General features: G+C 42.9%; 1 protein-coding gene across 1 annotated transcript in view; it reads left to right on the plus strand.

Moving 5' to 3' along the window:
• Ect2l (epithelial cell transforming 2 like) overlaps positions 1 to 19433 on the plus strand; it is a 59034-nt gene that overhangs the window by 14943 nt on the left and 24658 nt on the right. Inside the window, exons 3-9 of the mRNA XM_013026831.1 lie at positions 4843 to 5005; positions 8977 to 9229; positions 10069 to 10237; positions 11121 to 11259; positions 13011 to 13179; positions 14429 to 14557; positions 17388 to 17480. Of these exons, the coding sequence (XP_012882285.1) occupies positions 4843 to 5005; positions 8977 to 9229; positions 10069 to 10237; positions 11121 to 11259; positions 13011 to 13179; positions 14429 to 14557; positions 17388 to 17480 (1115 nt within the window). The remainder of the gene's footprint in view (positions 1 to 4842; positions 5006 to 8976; positions 9230 to 10068; positions 10238 to 11120; positions 11260 to 13010; positions 13180 to 14428; positions 14558 to 17387; positions 17481 to 19433) is intronic.

Raw genomic sequence — 19433 nt, forward strand, 5'->3', positions numbered from 1 at the left:
TGGCTTTTTTCTTTTTGCTTATGTGGTGCTGAGGAATGGAACCCAGGGCCTCAGGCATGCAAGGCAAGCGCTCTACCACTGAGCCACCTTCCCAGCCCTCCATATTGTTTTTGTAAGTAGGTTTAAGGTAGACTAAAGTAGTCTCATTCTAGTCCCTCTCTGGTCATCTCAACTTGAGTCTGCCTCTGAAAACAAGGAAGGAAAACGATAACGTGTTCATCTATCAGAGCGTCCTTCCAGCCCTCAGGCTGAGCTTAAGCCTTTAACTTGGGGCCTGAGTTAAAGAGGAATTATCTGTTCCCATCAGACCATGTATTCCCCTGCTTTGTATTTATCAGCATGGACATCAGCGTCCACTGCTTCTTCCTTCTGCCCACAGGAAGTCAAGTTCACATTCACTGAGAAAGTGGGGCTGGTCAGAGTCACCTGCAGTACATGAGTCTCAGTCATAGAAGACTGGCTTGGCATGTCTGGAATGGGGTTGAGGGAAGCATTGTTACCACACTCTGTTCTTCCAATGAGTCAGTGCGGAGCCAAAGGCCAGACCTGGATGAGGGACCTGAGGCTCATCCAGTCCATTTGGCGTTCCTCTTTTTTTCCAGTCTGCCTTCCCCAAGACTTGCTGACTGCCCCACTTAGAGGCTGTGGCCGCCTGTTCACAATTCACATTCCAGTGCTGTCCATTCCCTCCTCGAGCTTCTCATCACTTCATCTTAAACCCCAGTCTTTGCCAAGCCAACGTCTTTGTCTCTCTCCTGTGCACACTGCTCACAGAGAGTTACTGGATAAAAGCTCCTCGCAATGCAAATTATCTATGAGATTTTGTTGAACTGTCTTTTGGAAGTTTTCCAAACTTAATACAAGCCCTAAGCTCCTAGCAATGAAAATTATCTATGAGACTTTGTTGAACTTGCTTTTGGAAAATTTCCAAGCTTAATACAAGCCATATGAACAATGCAGTGAGCCCCATTTGGCCCACTTTTTAAAAAGTTGGACGGGGGCTGGGAAGGTGGCTCAGTGGTAGAGCCTTGCATGCATAAGGCCCTGGGTTCCATTCCTCAGCACCACATAAACAAAAAAAGAAAAAAGCCGGAAGTGGCGCTGTGGCTCAAGTGGTAGAGCGCTAGCCTTGAGCTGAAGAGCTGAGGGACAGCGCCCAGGCCCAGAGTTCAAGCCCCACGACCAGACCCCCCAAAAAATAAATAAATAAAAAAGTTGGACGGTACTGGGGTTTGAACTCAGGGCTTTGCACTTACTAAGCTGGTGCTCAACTAGTGGTCTCTCACTTGACCACACCTCCAGCCTGGATTTTTGCTGGTTAATTGGAAATGACATCTCAGAGACACCTTTCTTCCCTGGCTGGTTTCAAATTACAGTCCTCTGAGTCTCATCAGCCTGACTGGTTAAGATCGCAGGGATGAAGCACAGGCTCCTGGCCTGGCCTTAGACATACTCTGTTTTTCCCTTTTTCTTTTTGTCAGTCATGGGACTTGAACTTAGTGCCTGGGTGTTGTCCCCGAGCTTTTGTGCTCAAGGCTAGTACTATATCACTTTGAGCCACAGCTCCACTTCCAGTTTTTTGGTGGGTAATTGGAGATAAGAGTCTCATGGACTCTGCTGCCCAGGCTGGCTTTGAAGCTGTAATCCTTAGATTTCAGCCTCTTGAGTAGTTAGGATTACAGGTGTGAGGCACTGGCGTCTGGCTAGACATATTATTAATCAGTGTTTTAGGATAGTCACCTAGAAGATGATTGCTAGTTCCAAAGGCACATGAGCGTTGGTTGTAGATAGATACTTGGTACTGCCAGCTTGTCTCACTGTTCCATGACACTTTGTAGGTTTGGTGGGTTACTGTACAAGCCCTGGTGTCATCTCTTTGAAGTGACCTTGAAATTCCCACCAGGGACTGAAACTGGGACATGAACTGCACTTCAGACCAGATACTGTCCAGAAAGCTTTGCAGGAAGCCACAGGAAGCAATGAAGAGGTGCTATCTAGACAAGGAGGGGCCTGTGCCAAGCCCTCGGCCCCGCCCCAGGCCACCTCTCCAAGCTGGTCTTCCAGCCTTGCTTCCAGTGTTGGCAGCTTCTTTTACTTCTTATCAGAAATTGAAGAGCAAGGAATTAGACTCAAGTCCCATATTACTGAGCTTTGTTATTTTTGAAAGTACACATTGTACCTTCCGTAATACACCACAAAGCATCACCATGAATTATTTAAATGAAACTCTCTTTGTCACAAGAAATGAGCAGAGCACATTTTGTTCATTTGCTCACTTCACGGGTTTCTTACTTTGCAACATTAACTGCAGTGCAATGAGCCGCAGTGTGCTTACTATAAACCACCGGCTCTGCGCCTCCTCATGCACTCTTTTTAGTTGTAACTGAGATGTTTTCTCTTCTTGCTGAAATTATTATAATTGGCTAGCAGCAGAGACTAGAAACAAAGAACTATAAAACATGTTTGTGTTTAGTTTTACTTTAAAAAGTAGCTCCTTGAGCTAGGTGCTAGGTGCTGGTGGCTCACACATAATTCTAACTACTCAGGAGCCTGAGATATGAGGATCATAGTTCAAAGCCAGCTCAGGCAGGAAAATGTGTGGCTCTTTTTTTTTTTTTTTTTTAGCTTTGTCCTCAATCCTGGGACTTGAACCCTGGGCCTGGGCACAGTCCCTGAGCTTCTTTTACTCAAGGCTAGCACTCTACCACTTGAGTCACAGCACCACTTCTGGCCTTTTCTGAGTAGTTTTCTGAGTAGATAAGAGTCTCAGGGACTTTTCCTGCCTGGGCTAGCTTCAAACTACAATCCTCAAATTTCAGCCTCCTGATTAGCTGGGATTACAGGTAGGAGCCACGAGAGCCTGAGGTGAGAGACTCTTATTATCTTATTTCCAATGATTTACCAAAACAAAAGGTACTAGTGGAGCTGTTGTTCACTGGTAAGATGCTAACCTTAAGCTCGAGAGCACAGGGACAACAGCCAGGCCTGGAATTCAAGTCTCAGGACAGGCATGCACACACAGACACAGACACAGACACACACACACACACACACACAGATACACACACAGAGCTCATTCAGTTCTCTGCTTACTGTGAAGGAAGAGTAGATTCTGTTTCTTTTTTCACCATTTTGCTGGATTAAAATGTTCCTCTTGCTGAGGACTGTTTCACCAGTGAATCTACAGTTTGGGGGATTTGAGTCTTGTAGGTGAGGCTCCAGTTTCAGTCACAGGTTAGGGGAGTTAGTGGTGAAGGCCATCTCTGGGCCTGTTGGATGCTCAGCAGCCCATTCATGAAGATGGTGAAGGTCTCCTCATCCTTAGAGATGCCACTTTTATTTCTCAGTAGAAATTCATGTGAAAGAAGACCCACCGGGCTGGGAATGTGACTTAGTGGTAGAGTGCTTGCCTAGCATGTGTGACGCCCCTTATTTACAAAAAAAAGAGGCAGAAATGGAGCTGTGGCTCAAGTGGTAGAGTGCTAGCCTTGAGCAAAAGCTCAGGGACAGTGCCCAGGCCCTAAATTCAAGCCCCAGAACTGGCAATAGGAGGAGGAGGAGGAGGGAGAGGAGGAAGAGGAAGAATGAAAGAACCATTTCAGGATAAGATTTGTTTAGGTGAGACTTTTCTTTCAGTGAGTTCATCTGTGTCTGTAGGACACAGTCACACTGGACAGCAGTAGCCACTTAGCACTGGGAGAAAGTTCCATAGTTCCCGAGGCCTAAGGGAAATGAATTGTGCTGGGTTCTCACTTAACAGAACTGAGGCAAAATCCAATCTGCTGTGAAACTGCTCACAGTTATCTGCAATTTCACTGAACTTTCCAAGGAAAAGCTGGATTTATCACTGTCTGGATTATTTCCAACTTTCTTCCTCTTCTTTCTCCTCCTCCTCCTTCTCTTCTTCTTTCCCCTCTTCTCTTCTCACTTTTCTTTCTTTTTTTTTTTTGTCGGTCGCAGGGCTTGAACTCTGGGCCTGGGCGCTGTCCCTCAGCTCTTCAGCTCAAGGCGAGCGCTCTACCACTTGAGCCACAGCACCACTTCTGGCTTTTTTCTTTTTGCTTATGTGGTGCTGAGGAATCGAACCCAGGGCCTCATGCATGCAAGGCAAGTGCTCTACCACTGAGCCACCTTCCCAGCCCTGTCCCTTAGCTTTTTATATTCAAGGCTGTACTACACTGAGCCACAGCTCCTCTTGCAGTTTTCTGGTGGTTAACTGGCACTTTCCAACTTCAACCACTTCAGGTTTTTGCAGGATAATTGGGATAAGAGTCTCATGTACTTCCCTGACTTTAAACTGTGATCCTCAGATCTCAGCCTCCTGAATAGCTAGGATTATAGAGGTGAGCCACTGTACTCAGCTCCAATCTTCTTCTTCTTCTTCTTTTTTTTGGGGGGGTCCGGTCATGGGGCCTGAACTCTGGGCCTGGGCGCTGTCCCTCAGCTCTTCAGCTCAAGGCTAGCGCTCTACCACTTGAGCCACAGCACCACTTCTGGCTTTTTTCTTTTTGCTTATGTGGTGCTGAGGAATCGAACCCAGGGCCTCAGGCATGCAAGGCAAGTGCTCTACCACTGAGCCACCTTCCCAGCCCTCCAATCTTCTTGATCTAGCAGTTATTATATACATATAACTAACAATCTGGTGGCTTGGTTCTGAACAAATAATTGGCACCAAAATAGTCCAACCAAGCAATCTATCCTTGATTGATGTTGGCAACCCTTGATTTAGTTATGTTTACAGGTAGAACATTGGAGAAAGAACAATGACCGATATTTCTACTGGATTTTTAATTAATGTCGCATGTTGGTGCTTTGAACTAAACTTTATATCTTTCCCTTTAGGTTTGTGCAAGACTGGTTTGCAGAAAGGAAGCAAGTGGCGAGAGTGGACTTCTGTACCGTGCTCCCGCGCCGCCTCGCTCTGTACATCTTTTCCTTTCTGAACCCGAAAGACTTGTGTGCAGCTGCTCAAGTCAGCTGGCCCTGGAAGTTTCTAACGGAACAGGTTTACTGTCTGCCACTTCTTAATGATAGTACAAATACAATTGTAATCCATCTTCCTCGAAGACAATGCTGAGGGTGCCCAAAGTGTGGTTAGCGTACGTACCTGTAAGAGGAAGGAGACAAGTGAATATAATAATTTATAGTGTACCTGAGGAGATATTTACTATTCCAATAATGCAGAATTATTTTATTTATTTATTTACTTATTTGGCTGTGGGCCTTGAACTCTGGGCCTGAGTGCTGTCCCTCAGCTCTTCAGCTCAAGGCCAGTGATCTTTCACTTGACACACAGCACCAATTCCGGTTTTCTGGTGATTGATGGACATTCCTACCTGGGCTGGCTTTGAACTGGGATCCTCATGTCTCAGCCTCCTGAGTAGGTAGGATTACAGGTATGAGCAACTGATGCCTGGCTGTGCAGAAATGTTTTTTTAATTTCAAAATATTCAATATCTTGTCACTTCCAAGACAATGCGAGGAGTTTATAACCCTTCAACTCCACTTAGCCTCCGCTCAGTTTCTGTGCTTTTGTTGGCAAATGTTTGAGTATGTGATTGTGTGTGTGTGTGAGATTGTGTGTGTGTGTGATTGTGTGTGTGTGTCTGATAAATGCTGCCCTTGAGGACATACAGGGGCTGATTTGAGTCCACTCTACTCCCTTTGTAGATACCTAAATCCACAGCTGTCCAAGTCTGTTATATAAAGTAATATCATCTTTCCAGAGAATCATGTACATTTTGAACTTTCCTGTAAATTTAAATTATCTCTAGATTACTTATAATACCTAATTACCTTGGATACAGATAGCCAATTGTAGGCAGAAATATGTATATATATGTATGTATTTACACATATGTACATATATGTGTATATATACAAAAATATAAAATACACAGACATTCCTCATAAAACCATTACTGTTTTACGGGGCTGGGAAGGTGGCTCAGTGGTACAGCGCTTGCCTTGCATGCCTGAGGCCCTGGGATCGATTCCTCAGCACCACATAAGCAAAAGGAAAAAAGCCAGAAGTGGCGCTGTGGCTCAAGTGGTAGATGCTAGCCTTGAGCTGAAGAGCTGAGGGATAGTGCCCAAGCCCAGAGTTCAGGCCCCACGACCGGACCCCCCAAAAAAAAGAACCAAAAAAAACCCCTATTACTCTTTTACATAGTCTTCATAACTATATTTATATATAACTATACTTTTTATTTTTCTTTCTTTGTTTTCTTTTTTATGCTGAAACTGGAGCTTGAACTCAAGGCCTAGGTGCTGTCCCTGAGTTTTTGTGTTCAAGGCTAGTACTCTATTACTTGATCCATAGCTTCACTCATGGTTTTTTTTTTGTTGTTTGTTTGTTGGTTGGTTAGTCAATAGGAGATTAGAGTCTCATAAACTTTTCTGCCTAAGCTGACTTCAAATCATGATCTTCACTCAGATTTCAGCCTTCTGAGTAGTTAGGATTATAGGCATGAGCCACCGGCACCTGGTGAATTTGAATTGTAGGTTTGAAGTTAGTTTAAAAACTTTGAAAATATTTCACTGTCTACTGGCTTCCATTATTTTTCCATAATTTTAAAGGCAGTATGCCTTATCTCTAGCTGTGTTTTCAGACTTTTTCTGTCTTTTGTTTTTAGCAATTTTATTATTATGTACTTAGGAATATAGGTGTATTATACATCTATATTTATCCTATCTTGTACTTTGCTCTTTTGTTGAGATGGAGGTCTCACTATTGTAGCTCAAGGTGGCCTCAAGGTTTTTTTTTTTTTTTTTTTTTGCCAGTCTTGATCCTGGGCTTAAATTCAGGGCCTGGACACCATCCCTGAGCTTTCTTTTGATCAAGGCTACCACTCTACCACTTGAGCCACAGCACCAATGTCTTTCATCAGCTTTGGGAAATTTTGAGATGTTATCTATTCATGTATAGCTTCTACTCTATGCCTTTTTTCTCCTGATATTCCAATACTTACATGATTCATTTTGGCCCATTGTGTTCCGTGTACTCTTACATGCCTTTTTCCCCCATTCTCTTGGCTTTCAGTGTTTAAATCTGGATTTTCTTTTTATCTATCTTTCAGTTTACTAATGACTTCTTTAGCTTGAGACTCATCTTTTGTAAAACTCACTGAATTTTAAATTTCCATTTTTGTTTTAAGTTCTAGATCATTAATTGATTCTTTTGCCAAAATTTTCACTTGGCCATTTATATTTTTAGGCAAATAAATTATACATACATACATACATTTATGTTGATTTAAGTTTATGTCTCAAAATTACATTTGTCTGTTTCTTAAGGGTTTCTATATGGTTACTAAAAAACAAAAGAAGAAACAAAAAATTCTTTTTTTAATTGTGTGTTCTTGTTGTTTTTGGTTGACTACCAGATATGTGTATAAAACACCCATAGTACTTGAGTATTCTGGATGGTGCTATCTGCCTCCAGAGAGCTTACTTAGCCTCTGGCATTTGGTTTGGCTAGGAACAGACCATGTAAATTGAATCAGAAAGAGCTATTCCAAAGCTGGCTTCAGTCCTTGGGATAGTTTGTGTAATTTTCTGTCATTCTTCCTGGAAAGGATCTCCTTTACTTGGTCCCGAATCTCAGTTGGTGGTCCTTTTACCATATATGAGAATCCCTGAAAGTCTTTGGTGCTTCCAAGTTTATCTGCTCTAATCTTCTACTCAGCTTCTCATTCTACCAAGCTCTATTGTGCAATTGATAAATACTCTGAGGCAAAAGTAAGATCAGGCTATCTCTAGTTTTCCCTTTACTCTGAGATCTTTTTTGTTGTTGTTGTTGGTTGTGGGCCTGAACTCTGGGCATGTGCACTGTCCCTTTGCTCTTCAGCTGAAGGCGAGCACGTTACCATTTGAGCCACAGTGCCACTTCCGGTTTTCTGGTGGTTAATTGGAGATAAGAGTCACACAGTTTCCAGCCTGGGCTGACTTTGAACTTCAATCCCCAGCCTCCTGAGTAGCTAGAATTACAGGCATGAGCCATCAGCACATAGCTTCAAAAAGTATTTATGATGCTTTGTCTAGATACCTGATTAGATAGAACCACATGAAATGACTATTTTCAGGAGCTGGGAAGGTGGCATAATGATAGAGTGTTTGCCTTGCATGCACGAGGTCCTGGGTTCGATTCCACATAAGCAGAAAAGGCTGGAAGTGGCACTGTGGCTCAAGTGGTAGAGTGCTAGCCTTGAGCTGAAGAGCTGAGGGAAAGCACCCAGGGTCAGAGTTCAGGCCTCATGACTGACAAAAAACAAACAAACAAAAAACAAACACAAAAACCCACGAAATTACTATTTTCTTATGTCAGCATAGTAACCTATTGGTAATAGAATAGGCTCAGTAAAAGTTCTTGTTCTGAAACAAACTATCATACCAGTATTAAAAGCTGAGTTCTCATAATATAGGGTAAAAGTAACCAGATGCTAAGGGAACATGGGTAAGTGTTACAAAGATGACTATCATATGTGTATATATATATATATGTATATGTATTTATATATATATATATATGTATGTATGTATGCATTTATCAAGGAACGGCGTTCCTATAGAGTAAGATAAAGTTTGTATTTCTCAAAGTTTAGATGTAAATTACCCCAGAAATCTGTTTTTTTTTGGGAGGGGGGGTTTGTGGGGCTTGAACTCAGGGCCTGGGCACTGTCCCTGAACTCTCACTCAAGGCTAGTACTCTACCACTTTCAGCCACGGTGCCACTTTAGGTTTTCTGATTGTTAATTGGAGATCAGAGTCTCACAGACTTTCCTTCCTGGGCTAGCTTTGAACCATGATCCTCAGATCTCAGCCTCTTGAGAAGCTAGCGTTACAGATGTGAGCCACCAGCTCCCAGCTTATCTCAGAAATATAATGTAACAGATATGTACCTGAAAAAGTTATTGCTAGAAAATTATCCTTTAAAAAAAAGTGTCAACTCATCTCCTTCTTGTTCGTTTCCTGCAGGATTGCTTGTGGATGCCCAAATGTGTTAGATTTGGATGGTTTCTGCCCTATACTCCAACAGATAATGAGTATGGTGCTTGGAAGCGCCATTATATTGCTTGTGTATCCAATCTGGACTGGCTAACCCCCAGGGAAGCCGCTGCTGTGTATGGAACACTAAATGAACCCAAAACAGAGGATGAGGAGCTTCAGGAGAGGCGAAGAGAAAAGTACCTAAGGAAAATTATCTGGGAGAAAATTGCACTACATAAGAGTAAGTAACATTTAAAGACTTTATCGTTTCCCCAAGTATTTTGTAAAAACAAATGGATTTCCACACCAATTCCCATGTGGTGCCCATGTCACCATGGGACAGATGACACGTGGGGCTTGCTTTAAAACCTGCTCGTGGCTACTTCTGTTTTTCTTTATTGTTATATTTTAAGCTATTTATAATAAATACAAAAGTGTCAGATGAGATATATGCGACCGACATCAGTCCCAGTTCCTCCTGGGTTTGGAAGACCAAAGCAGAAGGAGGAAAGTCTAAACAGGACTAAGGGGTAGCTCCTGTGGTAGAGTACTTGCCTGGCAAGTGTACAAATTGAGTACAAATCCCAGTGTTACCAAAAGCGAAATCCACGCAAAAGGTATGACATGGGCGCAGAACAGACAGCCCGAGATTGGTGGGAAGGGAATCATGACAAGAGGAATCGATGAAGGAGCAATGGCATTTTTTGAAAAAGAACAAGAAGAAAGTGAGGACAAGGAATGGTGCACACCAAGCCTTCTAGTGTGCACAGTGTGTAAAAGTAAGCAATAAGCAGGTTTGAGCTCTCCGGATGAGACATTAACCTGGAGCCAAGAAGGGCAGAAATGGTTAAGCAGCTGAGGCATGAATGGGCCCCATGGAAGAGTTGCTTGTGCTTTGGTTCTTGGCCTTAAATGACTGTCATCTCCCTGCCCTAGTGGACAGTGTTTTTGAGGGACAAAACACTAACCAAGACTATAAAAGTGGCTCTAATTACTGTCAATGGAACATTGTCTCAGCTTGATTTCTGATGCTTTTATCTATGTTGGCATGGCTGGGAGAAGCTAATGTTTGTTTTTCAGAGCAGTTATTCAAAGCTCGTCCCCCTTGGGGGAGTGGGGCGTGCTGCTCCAGGCTGGTGAGCTTCAGCCACCAGCCACAGCCCTCCCAGGTCAGGCAGGAACGAGAGGGACTTTGTGAAGCTCTGGAGAAACAGCTCGTTTTGGCATCCTTAGACGCTTTGCCCAAGCGGTGAGTAAACTTCCACCTTTTGGAGCTCTAGAGTACTGGTGTCACCAAGACTCCATTCTAGAATAGTTTGGCTAGCAGTAAGGAGCTTGTATAATTGTGTGGTTTCAAGTCTAAGAAATAGTTCATTTTCAAGAATAGCACTCTTGAAAACGTTTTCTGAAGAGAAAAAAACAAGTGACATTTCAACCTCTATTTAATATCTTCTTAGTCCTGCAAACAGACTACCTTAGGGAGTATGTTTTCTGTTTGAAGTTATTGGAACAAAGGTAATATTTTCCCAGAAGCCATCCTTATGGAATAAGAGCATCCAAATGGTAACTGTGTTAATTTTCCTGCTCTAACCTGGGATAGACCAGTTTAGAAGGAGCATGGTTTCAGAGGCCTCAGTCCATGGCCATTTGGCCCAGTGCTTTGGGCCTGTGGCGGGGCAGTATATCATGATGGGAGCACTAAACACCCAATTGTACAACTGCCTTCCACCATCTCCCAATACTGCCAGGCTGAGGACTAAGCCTTTAACTTATGAGACTTTAGGAGTCACTTCAGAGGCAGTATCAAAGCAGATCTAAACGTAGCTCCTATTTATATTTGTACATTCAAATATAATTCTCTTTTATTATCTGAGTCAGGGAAATTCTGGCTTTATAAGTGTATATAATAACATTAATTTTGCTAAGTAAATTCCAGGAGATCCTTCCCACCCCCTTTATATGGAAGGGGAGAGACCTACAGGGTAGATGTGGCTCCATTTCTCCAAACTGCAGGGAGAGCCTAAGACCCCAAGGCCTTGCTCAGTATGGCTGACATCTGGAGGATGTGGGTGCTTACAAGTGAAAGTTAGCAGGAAATGAGAACTTCACTGACACGCCTTTGCTCCATACAGAAGCAATGTTTCTGGAAGCCATTCCTATCCTCTATTATCGAAGAAAACACTGCATGGAGTTTGTGAAAATGAGGATAACTCTTCACATACTTCTCAGCTGCATGTCATACTAATATCATCTCGGATTCCTGCATATGAGGTACACACTGTGTTACTGGCTAGCCCTTTTGGAGTGGGTTTTTCATCTACATTAGAGGATATGTCTTTTGTGTATGGAAATGATTCATTTCAAAGCCTGGTGACAGTGGCTCACGCCTGTAATCCTAGCTACTCAGTAGGCTGAGATCTGAGGATCATAGTTCAAAGCCAGTCCAGGCAGGAAAGCCCATGGCACTCTTATCTCCAATAAACTACTCAGAAAAAGTTAGAAGTGACACTGTGGCTCAAGTGGTAGAGCGCTAGCCTTGCGCACAAAGAAGCTCAGGGACAGAGCCCAGACGCCGAGTTCAAGCCCCAGGACTAATGAAAAAAAAAAAAGAAAGCAATTCATCTCCTGAAAATATTAGAAGCCATCAAGAAAACTATAATCAGTATATTTTGCAAGACTAGAGGCATAAACTACATACCTAGTGTGCAAGTACACTTACTGAGAATTATTTTATGGGATCATGTCTAAAAGGAAAAGACGGGCTGGGAATGTGGCTTAGTGGTAGAGTCCTTGCCTACCATGCATGAAGTGCTGGGTTCAATCCTCAGTATCACATAAATAGAAAAACCCAGAAGTGGCACTGTGGCTACCTTGATCAAAAGAAGCTCAAGGACAGTGCCCAGGCCCTGAGTTCAAGCCCCAGGACTGGCAAAAACAAAACAAAACAAGAAAAGAAGGAAGAGGGAAGAGGAGGAGGAAGAAGAGGAAGAGAAGGAGGAAGCAGTATGGTAATGCACATCTGTAATCCCAGTACCTCCTGAGGCTTTGGCAAGGAAGATTGTGAGTGCAACACTGAACTAGGCTATAAGGTCGTTGCTCAGACAAAACATAGTTTCAATTTTTTTTTAGAATTCCCAAAGTGTTTAATAATATCATGTAACCACCAGCTCTCAAGAATGTTAGTAGTGGGGGAGGCTGGGAAGGGATGTGAAGGGTAATCAAAGGAGGAGGCTGCAATGCTTGGTAAGAAATGTACGTATTATCCTGCCCATGTAATTGTAACCCCTCTGTACAGTACGTTCACAAATAAAAAAAAAAGAATGTTAGTAGTTCCATTTTGTGATCTATTTAAAGAAGATGCCATTACATTAAAATTTGTTCATTATATGATGAGGTTATATATTTTAATATTTTAACATTACTATTAATATTTAACATTACTATGTAATATTAATATTACATGGACAGATTTTAAATCAACTTAGAAAATCTATTATAGAATTTTTTTTTTTTTGGGGTCCGGTCGTGAGGCCTGAACTCTGGGCCTGGGTGCTGTGCCTCAGCTCTTCAGCTCAAGGCTAGCGCTCTACCACTTGAGCCACAGCGCCACTTCCGGCTTTTTTTTTTCTTTTTGCTTATGTGGTGCTGAGGAATCGAATCCAGGGCCTCTGGCATGCAAGGCAAGCGCTTTACCACTGAGCCACCTTCCCAGCCCCCTATTATAGAATTTTTTTAAGTTTTGTATATGTCTCTGTGCATTGTGTATACAAAGATGAGATGCCTAGAGGAAAATAATCTAAACCATTAACACTATTTATCTGTGGGTGATGGAGTTAAAACTTAACTGAACTTTCTCCTCTTATGACTAGGTAAAAAATAAAATAATTTAAGGAGAAACCAATAAGGAGAAAGCTCAATGTCTCTAGAAATGACAGCATATTCTATATCTACTGAGTTTCTTTCATTAACAAAGATGTTCAAATGGTGGGTATGATTCCCAGAGTTGGCGCTTTGTTTTGCAGATGGTGGTGGACAGTACTAAGGCAGGGGTCATTGCTGTGGTGTATGAACACAGCGGCATGACCTTGGAGAGCCTGCTTTGTCTTGTAGACAGAGCTCTGCATGGCCAGAAGGCACACAGTGTTGGGATATTTAGTGATGGAGACAGCAGAGGAATCAACTTACTCAAAGGTAGGCTGGCCATTGGCAAAGAACACTACTGACTTGTTTATTTGGTGCTGATTTTGTAAGGAGTGTTTGGCTTTATGAATAATTTTCTTTTTTTTTTAATCTGTCATGGGCTTGAACTCTGAGTCTGGACACTGTCCCTCATCTCTACAGCTCAAGGCTAGTGCTCTACCACTTGAGTCACAGCGCCACTTCTGGCTTTTTCTACTTATGTGGTGCTGAGGAATCGAACCCAGTGCCTCATGCATGCAAGGCAAGTGCTCTACCACTGAGCCACCTTCCCAACCCCAGCAGTAGAATAATCTTCATGATAAAAAATTTAAAGCTATGATTAAAAACACAACTTGAAAATTACTCTCCATCTTTTTTTTTTTTGGCGGTCATGGGGACTTGAACTCAGGGCCTGGGCACTGTTCCTGAGCTTTTTCACTCAAGGCTAGTGCTCTGCCAGTTTGAATCACAGCGCCATATTCAGTTTTCTGGTGGTTAATTGGAGATAAACTCTCACACTGATTTTCCTGTTTGGGCTGACTTTGAACCTCAGTCCTCAGATCTCAACTTCCTGAGTAGCTGGGATTATATGTGCAAGCTACCGGCACCCAGTTCAACCATTGTTAAGTAATATTAATTAGATAAAAAGAGATAAAAGGGCTGGGAATATGGCTTAGTGGTAGAGTGCTTGCCTAGCATACATGAAGCCTTGGGTTTGAGTCCTCAGTACCATATAAACAGAAAAAGTTGGAAGTAGCGCTGTGGCTCAAGAGGTAGAGTGCTAGTCTTGAGCAAAAGAAGCTCAAGGACAGTGTCCAGGCCCCAAGTTTAAGCCCAGGACTGGCATGGAAAGAGAGAGAGAGAGGAAAGAGAGAGAGAGAGAAGAGGAGAGAGAGAGAGATAAAGAGAGAGAGAGAGAGTGAGAAGAAAGGAGAGAGAGAAGAGAGGAGAGAGAGAGAGAGAGAAATGTTAAACAGATAGAAAAGTGCTAGTTGTTACGTAGCATTATTAAACCTCATAAGGTGAATCTCTGGGGACTCCTCTGCTGTATGGTGCAGGCGGAAATGTTGTATTCTATGCCCAAGAACGCTGCATGCCAACAACCCAGAGAGATGGAGGAGTCAGTGGCCGCGGCGTCCTCCTCACCTTAGCGACCCAGCCTGGCACACGGCATCTTATGGGAGGGTGGATGATGTTGGTATGGTTCCGTTCATAATAATGTTGAAAATGACTCTGATGTTTTTGTCTTCCCTCCCCTCAGGTTATGAAATTGCTATTAAGAATTTACTGAAGCCTGAAGTGAGAGACTTCTGGGAGAAATTAGGGAGCTCTGTGGCCACTGAGGAAGAAGGAGGACACGTGGACATCTTTGTGCCACTTGGCTCATCTGGTCAGCTCCGGGCACAGGATGGGGGCGGGCCACGCCCACTCCACGGTGATGTTTGGCGATGGTGTGAAATGCATCCGGGTCTCCCTTTGCCAGTTTATACCTCGCGTGGCCACGTTGTGTGGGAAAGGGGGATGAGGGATAGTGCCCAGAGGAAATGATTTCTGCAGGAACAGAGTCACTAGTGGTGAGAATCACTGACATTATTTCTGTGTATTATGAAAGAACACGATTAAAACCGGGCTGCATAGTGTCGGGGAGCTGGCTGTGCAGCAGTGTGAGGAAACTGATTCCGTGGTGTCTTGACCCTGGGTGAGCAGGAACTTGGTGACACGAGGCCAGTACTTGTCTGTTAGGCGGGTTTGTGGGCCTCTGATTCCTCATGGAAAGTCACCTATAGGCCTTAAGGACTTGCGAATATTTTGGTACTTCAATAACATTAAAATCAGTGGAGGGGACTGGGAAGGTGGCTCAGTGGTAGAGCGCTTGCCTTATATGCATGAGGCCTTGGGTTCAATTCCTCAACACTACATAAGCAGTAAAAGCTGGAAGTGGTGCTATGGCTTAAGTGGTAGAGCGCTAGCCTTGAGCTGAAGAGCTGAGGGACAGCGCCCAGGCCCAGAGTTCAGACCCCACAATTGAAAAAAAAATCAATGGAAAAGCCAAGTGGCACATACCTGTCATTCTAGCTACTCAGGAGGCTGAGATCTGAGGATCACAAGTTTGAAGCCAGCCTGGCCAGAAACATCTATGAGACATATTCTCCAATAAACTACTAGTTTGAAGCCAGCCTGGCCAGAAACATCTATGAGACATATTCTCCAATAAACTACTAAAATCTAGAAGTGGAGCTGTGGCTCAAATCATAAAGTATGAACCTCCAGCAAAAGAAGCTCAGGGACAGCACTCAGGCCCTGAATTCAAGGCCCAGGACTGGCACCAAGAAAATAAAATAATCAAAAGCAACAAGCCAGTGGAGAGCTGAGTGAAGGCAAGCATGGATGATGATCACCAAGGCTGCCTGTGGCTGCCGCTGCGGCATAGAGCTGACTTCACGCAGGAGAGGAAACTGCAGAAACATCAATCAAATTCACCGTGGAATCTATTATTAATTTTAATTAATTAATCTGTATTCACAATTTATGTCATTTTACCAGAACAATTCTTTTTGTTGTTGTTTTTTGTTTTTTTTTGGTCGGTTGTGGGCCTGAACTCTGGGCCTGGGCACTGTCCCTCAGCTCCCATAAGTGGTGCTGGGAAGGTGGCTTAGTGGTAGAATGCTTGCCTAGCATGTATGAAGCCCTGGGTTCTCTTCCTCTGTACCACATAATCAGAAAAAACCAGAAGTGGCAACTGGTAGAGTGCTAGCCTTGAGCAAAAGAAGTTCAAGCCCTAAGACTGGCCAAAAAAATCAAAACAACCCCCCCCAAAAAAAACAGCAAACAGAATGATTCTTTTTTTCTGCTTATGTGGTGCTGAGAGAATCGAACCCAGGGCCTCATGCTTGCAAGGCATGCACTCTACCACTGAGCCACCTTCCCAGCCCCTATCAGAATGATTCTTGATTCTTACTATCCATTCTTCCAGGAACCCATGTATATGATATTCAATGTTTAACATATGGATATCTAATTTTTCCAACATCTTTTCTTTTAAAGACTATTCTTCCCACAGCGAATGGACTCTCTTGATTTCACCATCAATAAAAACACCAGACACCCAGTGAGAGATATTCAAAGCTTTTCGACTCTACCCTCTGGTTCCAAGCAGTTCAAAGCATTTATTCAGTGACCACAAAGAACTGAAATACATTACTCACTACATTACTCACTACACTAGTCAGCCCAAGTAATTCAATAGACACATTGAATTTTATAGTCCAATCTATGTTTGTGTCATCAAGGAGGTGGTAAAACTGATGTCACACTAAATTTCAGCCATTGGAAGCCATCCTGTGTTTAACTATTTTACCTCTGTCTTCTGACAATGAAAAGTCTCCTTTGAGTCAAACTATTTTAGAAAATAGACATAATTGGGGCTGGGAAGGTGGCTCAGTGGTAGAGTGTTTGCCTCATATGCATAAGGCCCTGGGTTCCATTTCTTAGTACCATATAAGCAGAAAAAGCCAGAAGTAGCGCTGTAGTTCAAGTGGTAGAGTGCTAACTTTGAGTTGAAGAGCTGAGGGACAGCACCCAGGCCCAGAGTTCAGGCCCCATGACCGACAAAACAAAAACAAAAAACAAAAAGAAAAGAAAAGAAAAGAAAAAAAAAGAAAAGAAAGAAAAGAAAGTAGGCATAATTGTCTTTGGGCTAAATAAATATTCCATATTTGAAAAACAAAAACACTAGTTCTAACTCTATGCTATCTTTTCTCAACCTATTGTTTAGTTCTGCTAAATCCAATTCTTCAGTTTCTGGATTTAGTGGGTTTTGTTTATTTGTTTTTGTTGATTGTAGGGCTTGAACTCAGGGCCTGAGCATTGTTCCTGAGATTTTTTGTTCAAGGCTAGCACTCTACCACTTTGAGCCACAGTGCCATTTCTGGTTTTCTGGGGCTTAATTGGAGATAATTGTCTCATGGACTTTCCTGCCTATGCTGGCTTTGAACCTCAATCCTTAGATCTCAGCCTCCCAAGTAGCTAAGATTACAGGTGTGAGCCACCAGGGCCCAGCTTTTTAGCTGTGTTTTCAATGCTGATAGAGGAATTGAATGGAAGGTAAAAACTGCTACTGGCTTTTTTTTTTGTGCCAGGACGTTATTGTTTGTAAGTAATATTTAACTGAACCTAGAGAGACCTATTGTAAACTAATGCAAGTATTTTTCTCTGCATAGAGGAAGGCATAGAAGTTCTTTCTCAGCTGTCTCAACTAACTGGCACATTCTTTACTGCTCCCACTGGGATTGTGACTGGCTCTTACCAACACAGTAAGTGTTTGGGGTTGGGAGAGGGGGACAACACTACCCTTTGTGTGCAGTAACACACGCCAACCCCAGCATCACTGAAGGGCAGTGCGGCTCATAACGCTGCCTTCTCAGAAAAAATGCAACAACTTCACATCATTGACTCGCTTTGTGTAGAAGATGATTTATTTTCCTCTAAAGCATCATTTACCAAAACCTTGTTGAAAACATCATCTTTAAGAGTTAAGCAAAGATATGGGCTGGGAAGGTGGCTCAGTGCTTGCCTTGCATGCATGAGGCCCTGGGTTCGATTCCTCAGCACCCCATAAGCAGAAAAAGCCAGAAGAGGCACTGTGGCTCAAGTGGTAGAGTGTTAACCTTGAGCTGAAGAACTGAGGGACAGCGCCCAGGCCCAGAGCTCAGGCCCCACAATCGACAAAAAAAAAAAAAAAAAAAAAAGAGTTAAGCAAAGATATACAGTGGTTAATCTAGAGAAATAGTAAGTATGAAGTATGGTTTTCCCTGGTAATATAAAATCAAAATGACTTTATCTGGGGACATGGATTGCAGCAAGAAAGAGATGAGGAGACGCTTGCTTAGATCCTACTCCTTCTCTGAAAGGGAAATTGAAGAGAAGAAATAATTGAAAACAAGCTTACTTTGAGATGTTAAGCCTGCAAATATTGGGAAGCATGCCATTGGCTGGTCATGGGAGAGCCACATAGCTTTGCTGTAGTGACCCTATCATTTCCCTCTCCAACATTCCTTTGCCTCTTACCAAATGAGACCTAGACAAATGTAGAAACAATGTAAAGCACCGGTTCTTGCTGGGCGCCAGTGGCTCCAATCTGTAATCCTAGCGATTCAGGAGGCTAAAATGTGAGGATTGTTGTTCAAAGCCAGTCTAAGCAGGAAGGTCTGTGAGACTCTCATCTCCAATTAACCATCAAAATCCATAAATGGAGTTGTGGCTCAAGTGGTAGAAAGCTAGTTTTGAGCAACAAAGCTCAAGGACAGTGTCCAGGCCCTGAGTTCAAGCCCCAAGCTGGAAGAAAAAGAAAGAAGATGAAGATAAAGAAGAAGAGGAGGAGGAGGAGGAGGAGGAGGAGGAAACAAAAGCTTTGGTTTGCTACCTTCCAGGACTGGGGAAAGCTGGCATGATTGTGAAAATCATGGGAAGGATTCCATGTAGGAATGACAAAAAGCACAATGACTTGAAGCTGTTTTGAAGCTGAAATCACTTGTTTATTTTGGTTTAGATAATTGCCAAATGCTCGCACATGGGGCTCTTTAATAAAACAGGGAGGCCAAGTGACAGTACCTGTAATCCTAGCTACTCAGGAAGCTGAGACCTGAGGAACCCAGCTTGAAGCCAGCCCAAGGAAACAAATCCAAAGGAAACAAATCCAGAGACTCTTATCTCCAACTATCCAGAAAATAAAAGTCAGAAATGGAAGTGTGGCCCAAGCAGAGAATGCTAAGCAAGAGCAGGAAAATAAAGCAAACATGTCTTTCTATCCATTCAAGACAGAAAAGAAAAAAGGAACTTGTCACTTCATGCAGTAATTGCTTTTCAAGAACAGAAAATCTCTTAGCTATGTACCACAGCTGGGTAGAAATATTTGCAGAGAAAGACAGCAGTTTGACCTAGTTTCAGAAAAACACAAGGTTGGCAACCGTAGGGTAGACTTTGGATGGCATAGTGAGGAAATGGGAAATGAGAAGTTGGATTTTCATCTTTAGAATGAAAAGAGAATATACTATATTCTTACTAAGAAGACCACTGTGATTCCCAAAGCACAAGACAGCAGTTATTTAATTTTTTTATTTCAAATAGAATATGTCAGCCTTGTCTATCAAAGAAAAGGCAGGCATAAGAAATTATTCATTGGGGCTGGGAAGGTGGCTCAGTGGTAGAGCGCTTGCCTTGCATGCATGAGGCCCTGGGTTCGATTCCTCAGCACCACATAAGCAAAA

The sequence above is a fragment of the Dipodomys ordii genome, unplaced genomic scaffold (assembly GCF_000151885.1).
Source record: "Dipodomys ordii isolate 6190 unplaced genomic scaffold, Dord_2.0 Scaffold97, whole genome shotgun sequence".
Taxonomy (NCBI): domain Eukaryota; kingdom Metazoa; phylum Chordata; class Mammalia; order Rodentia; family Heteromyidae; genus Dipodomys; species Dipodomys ordii.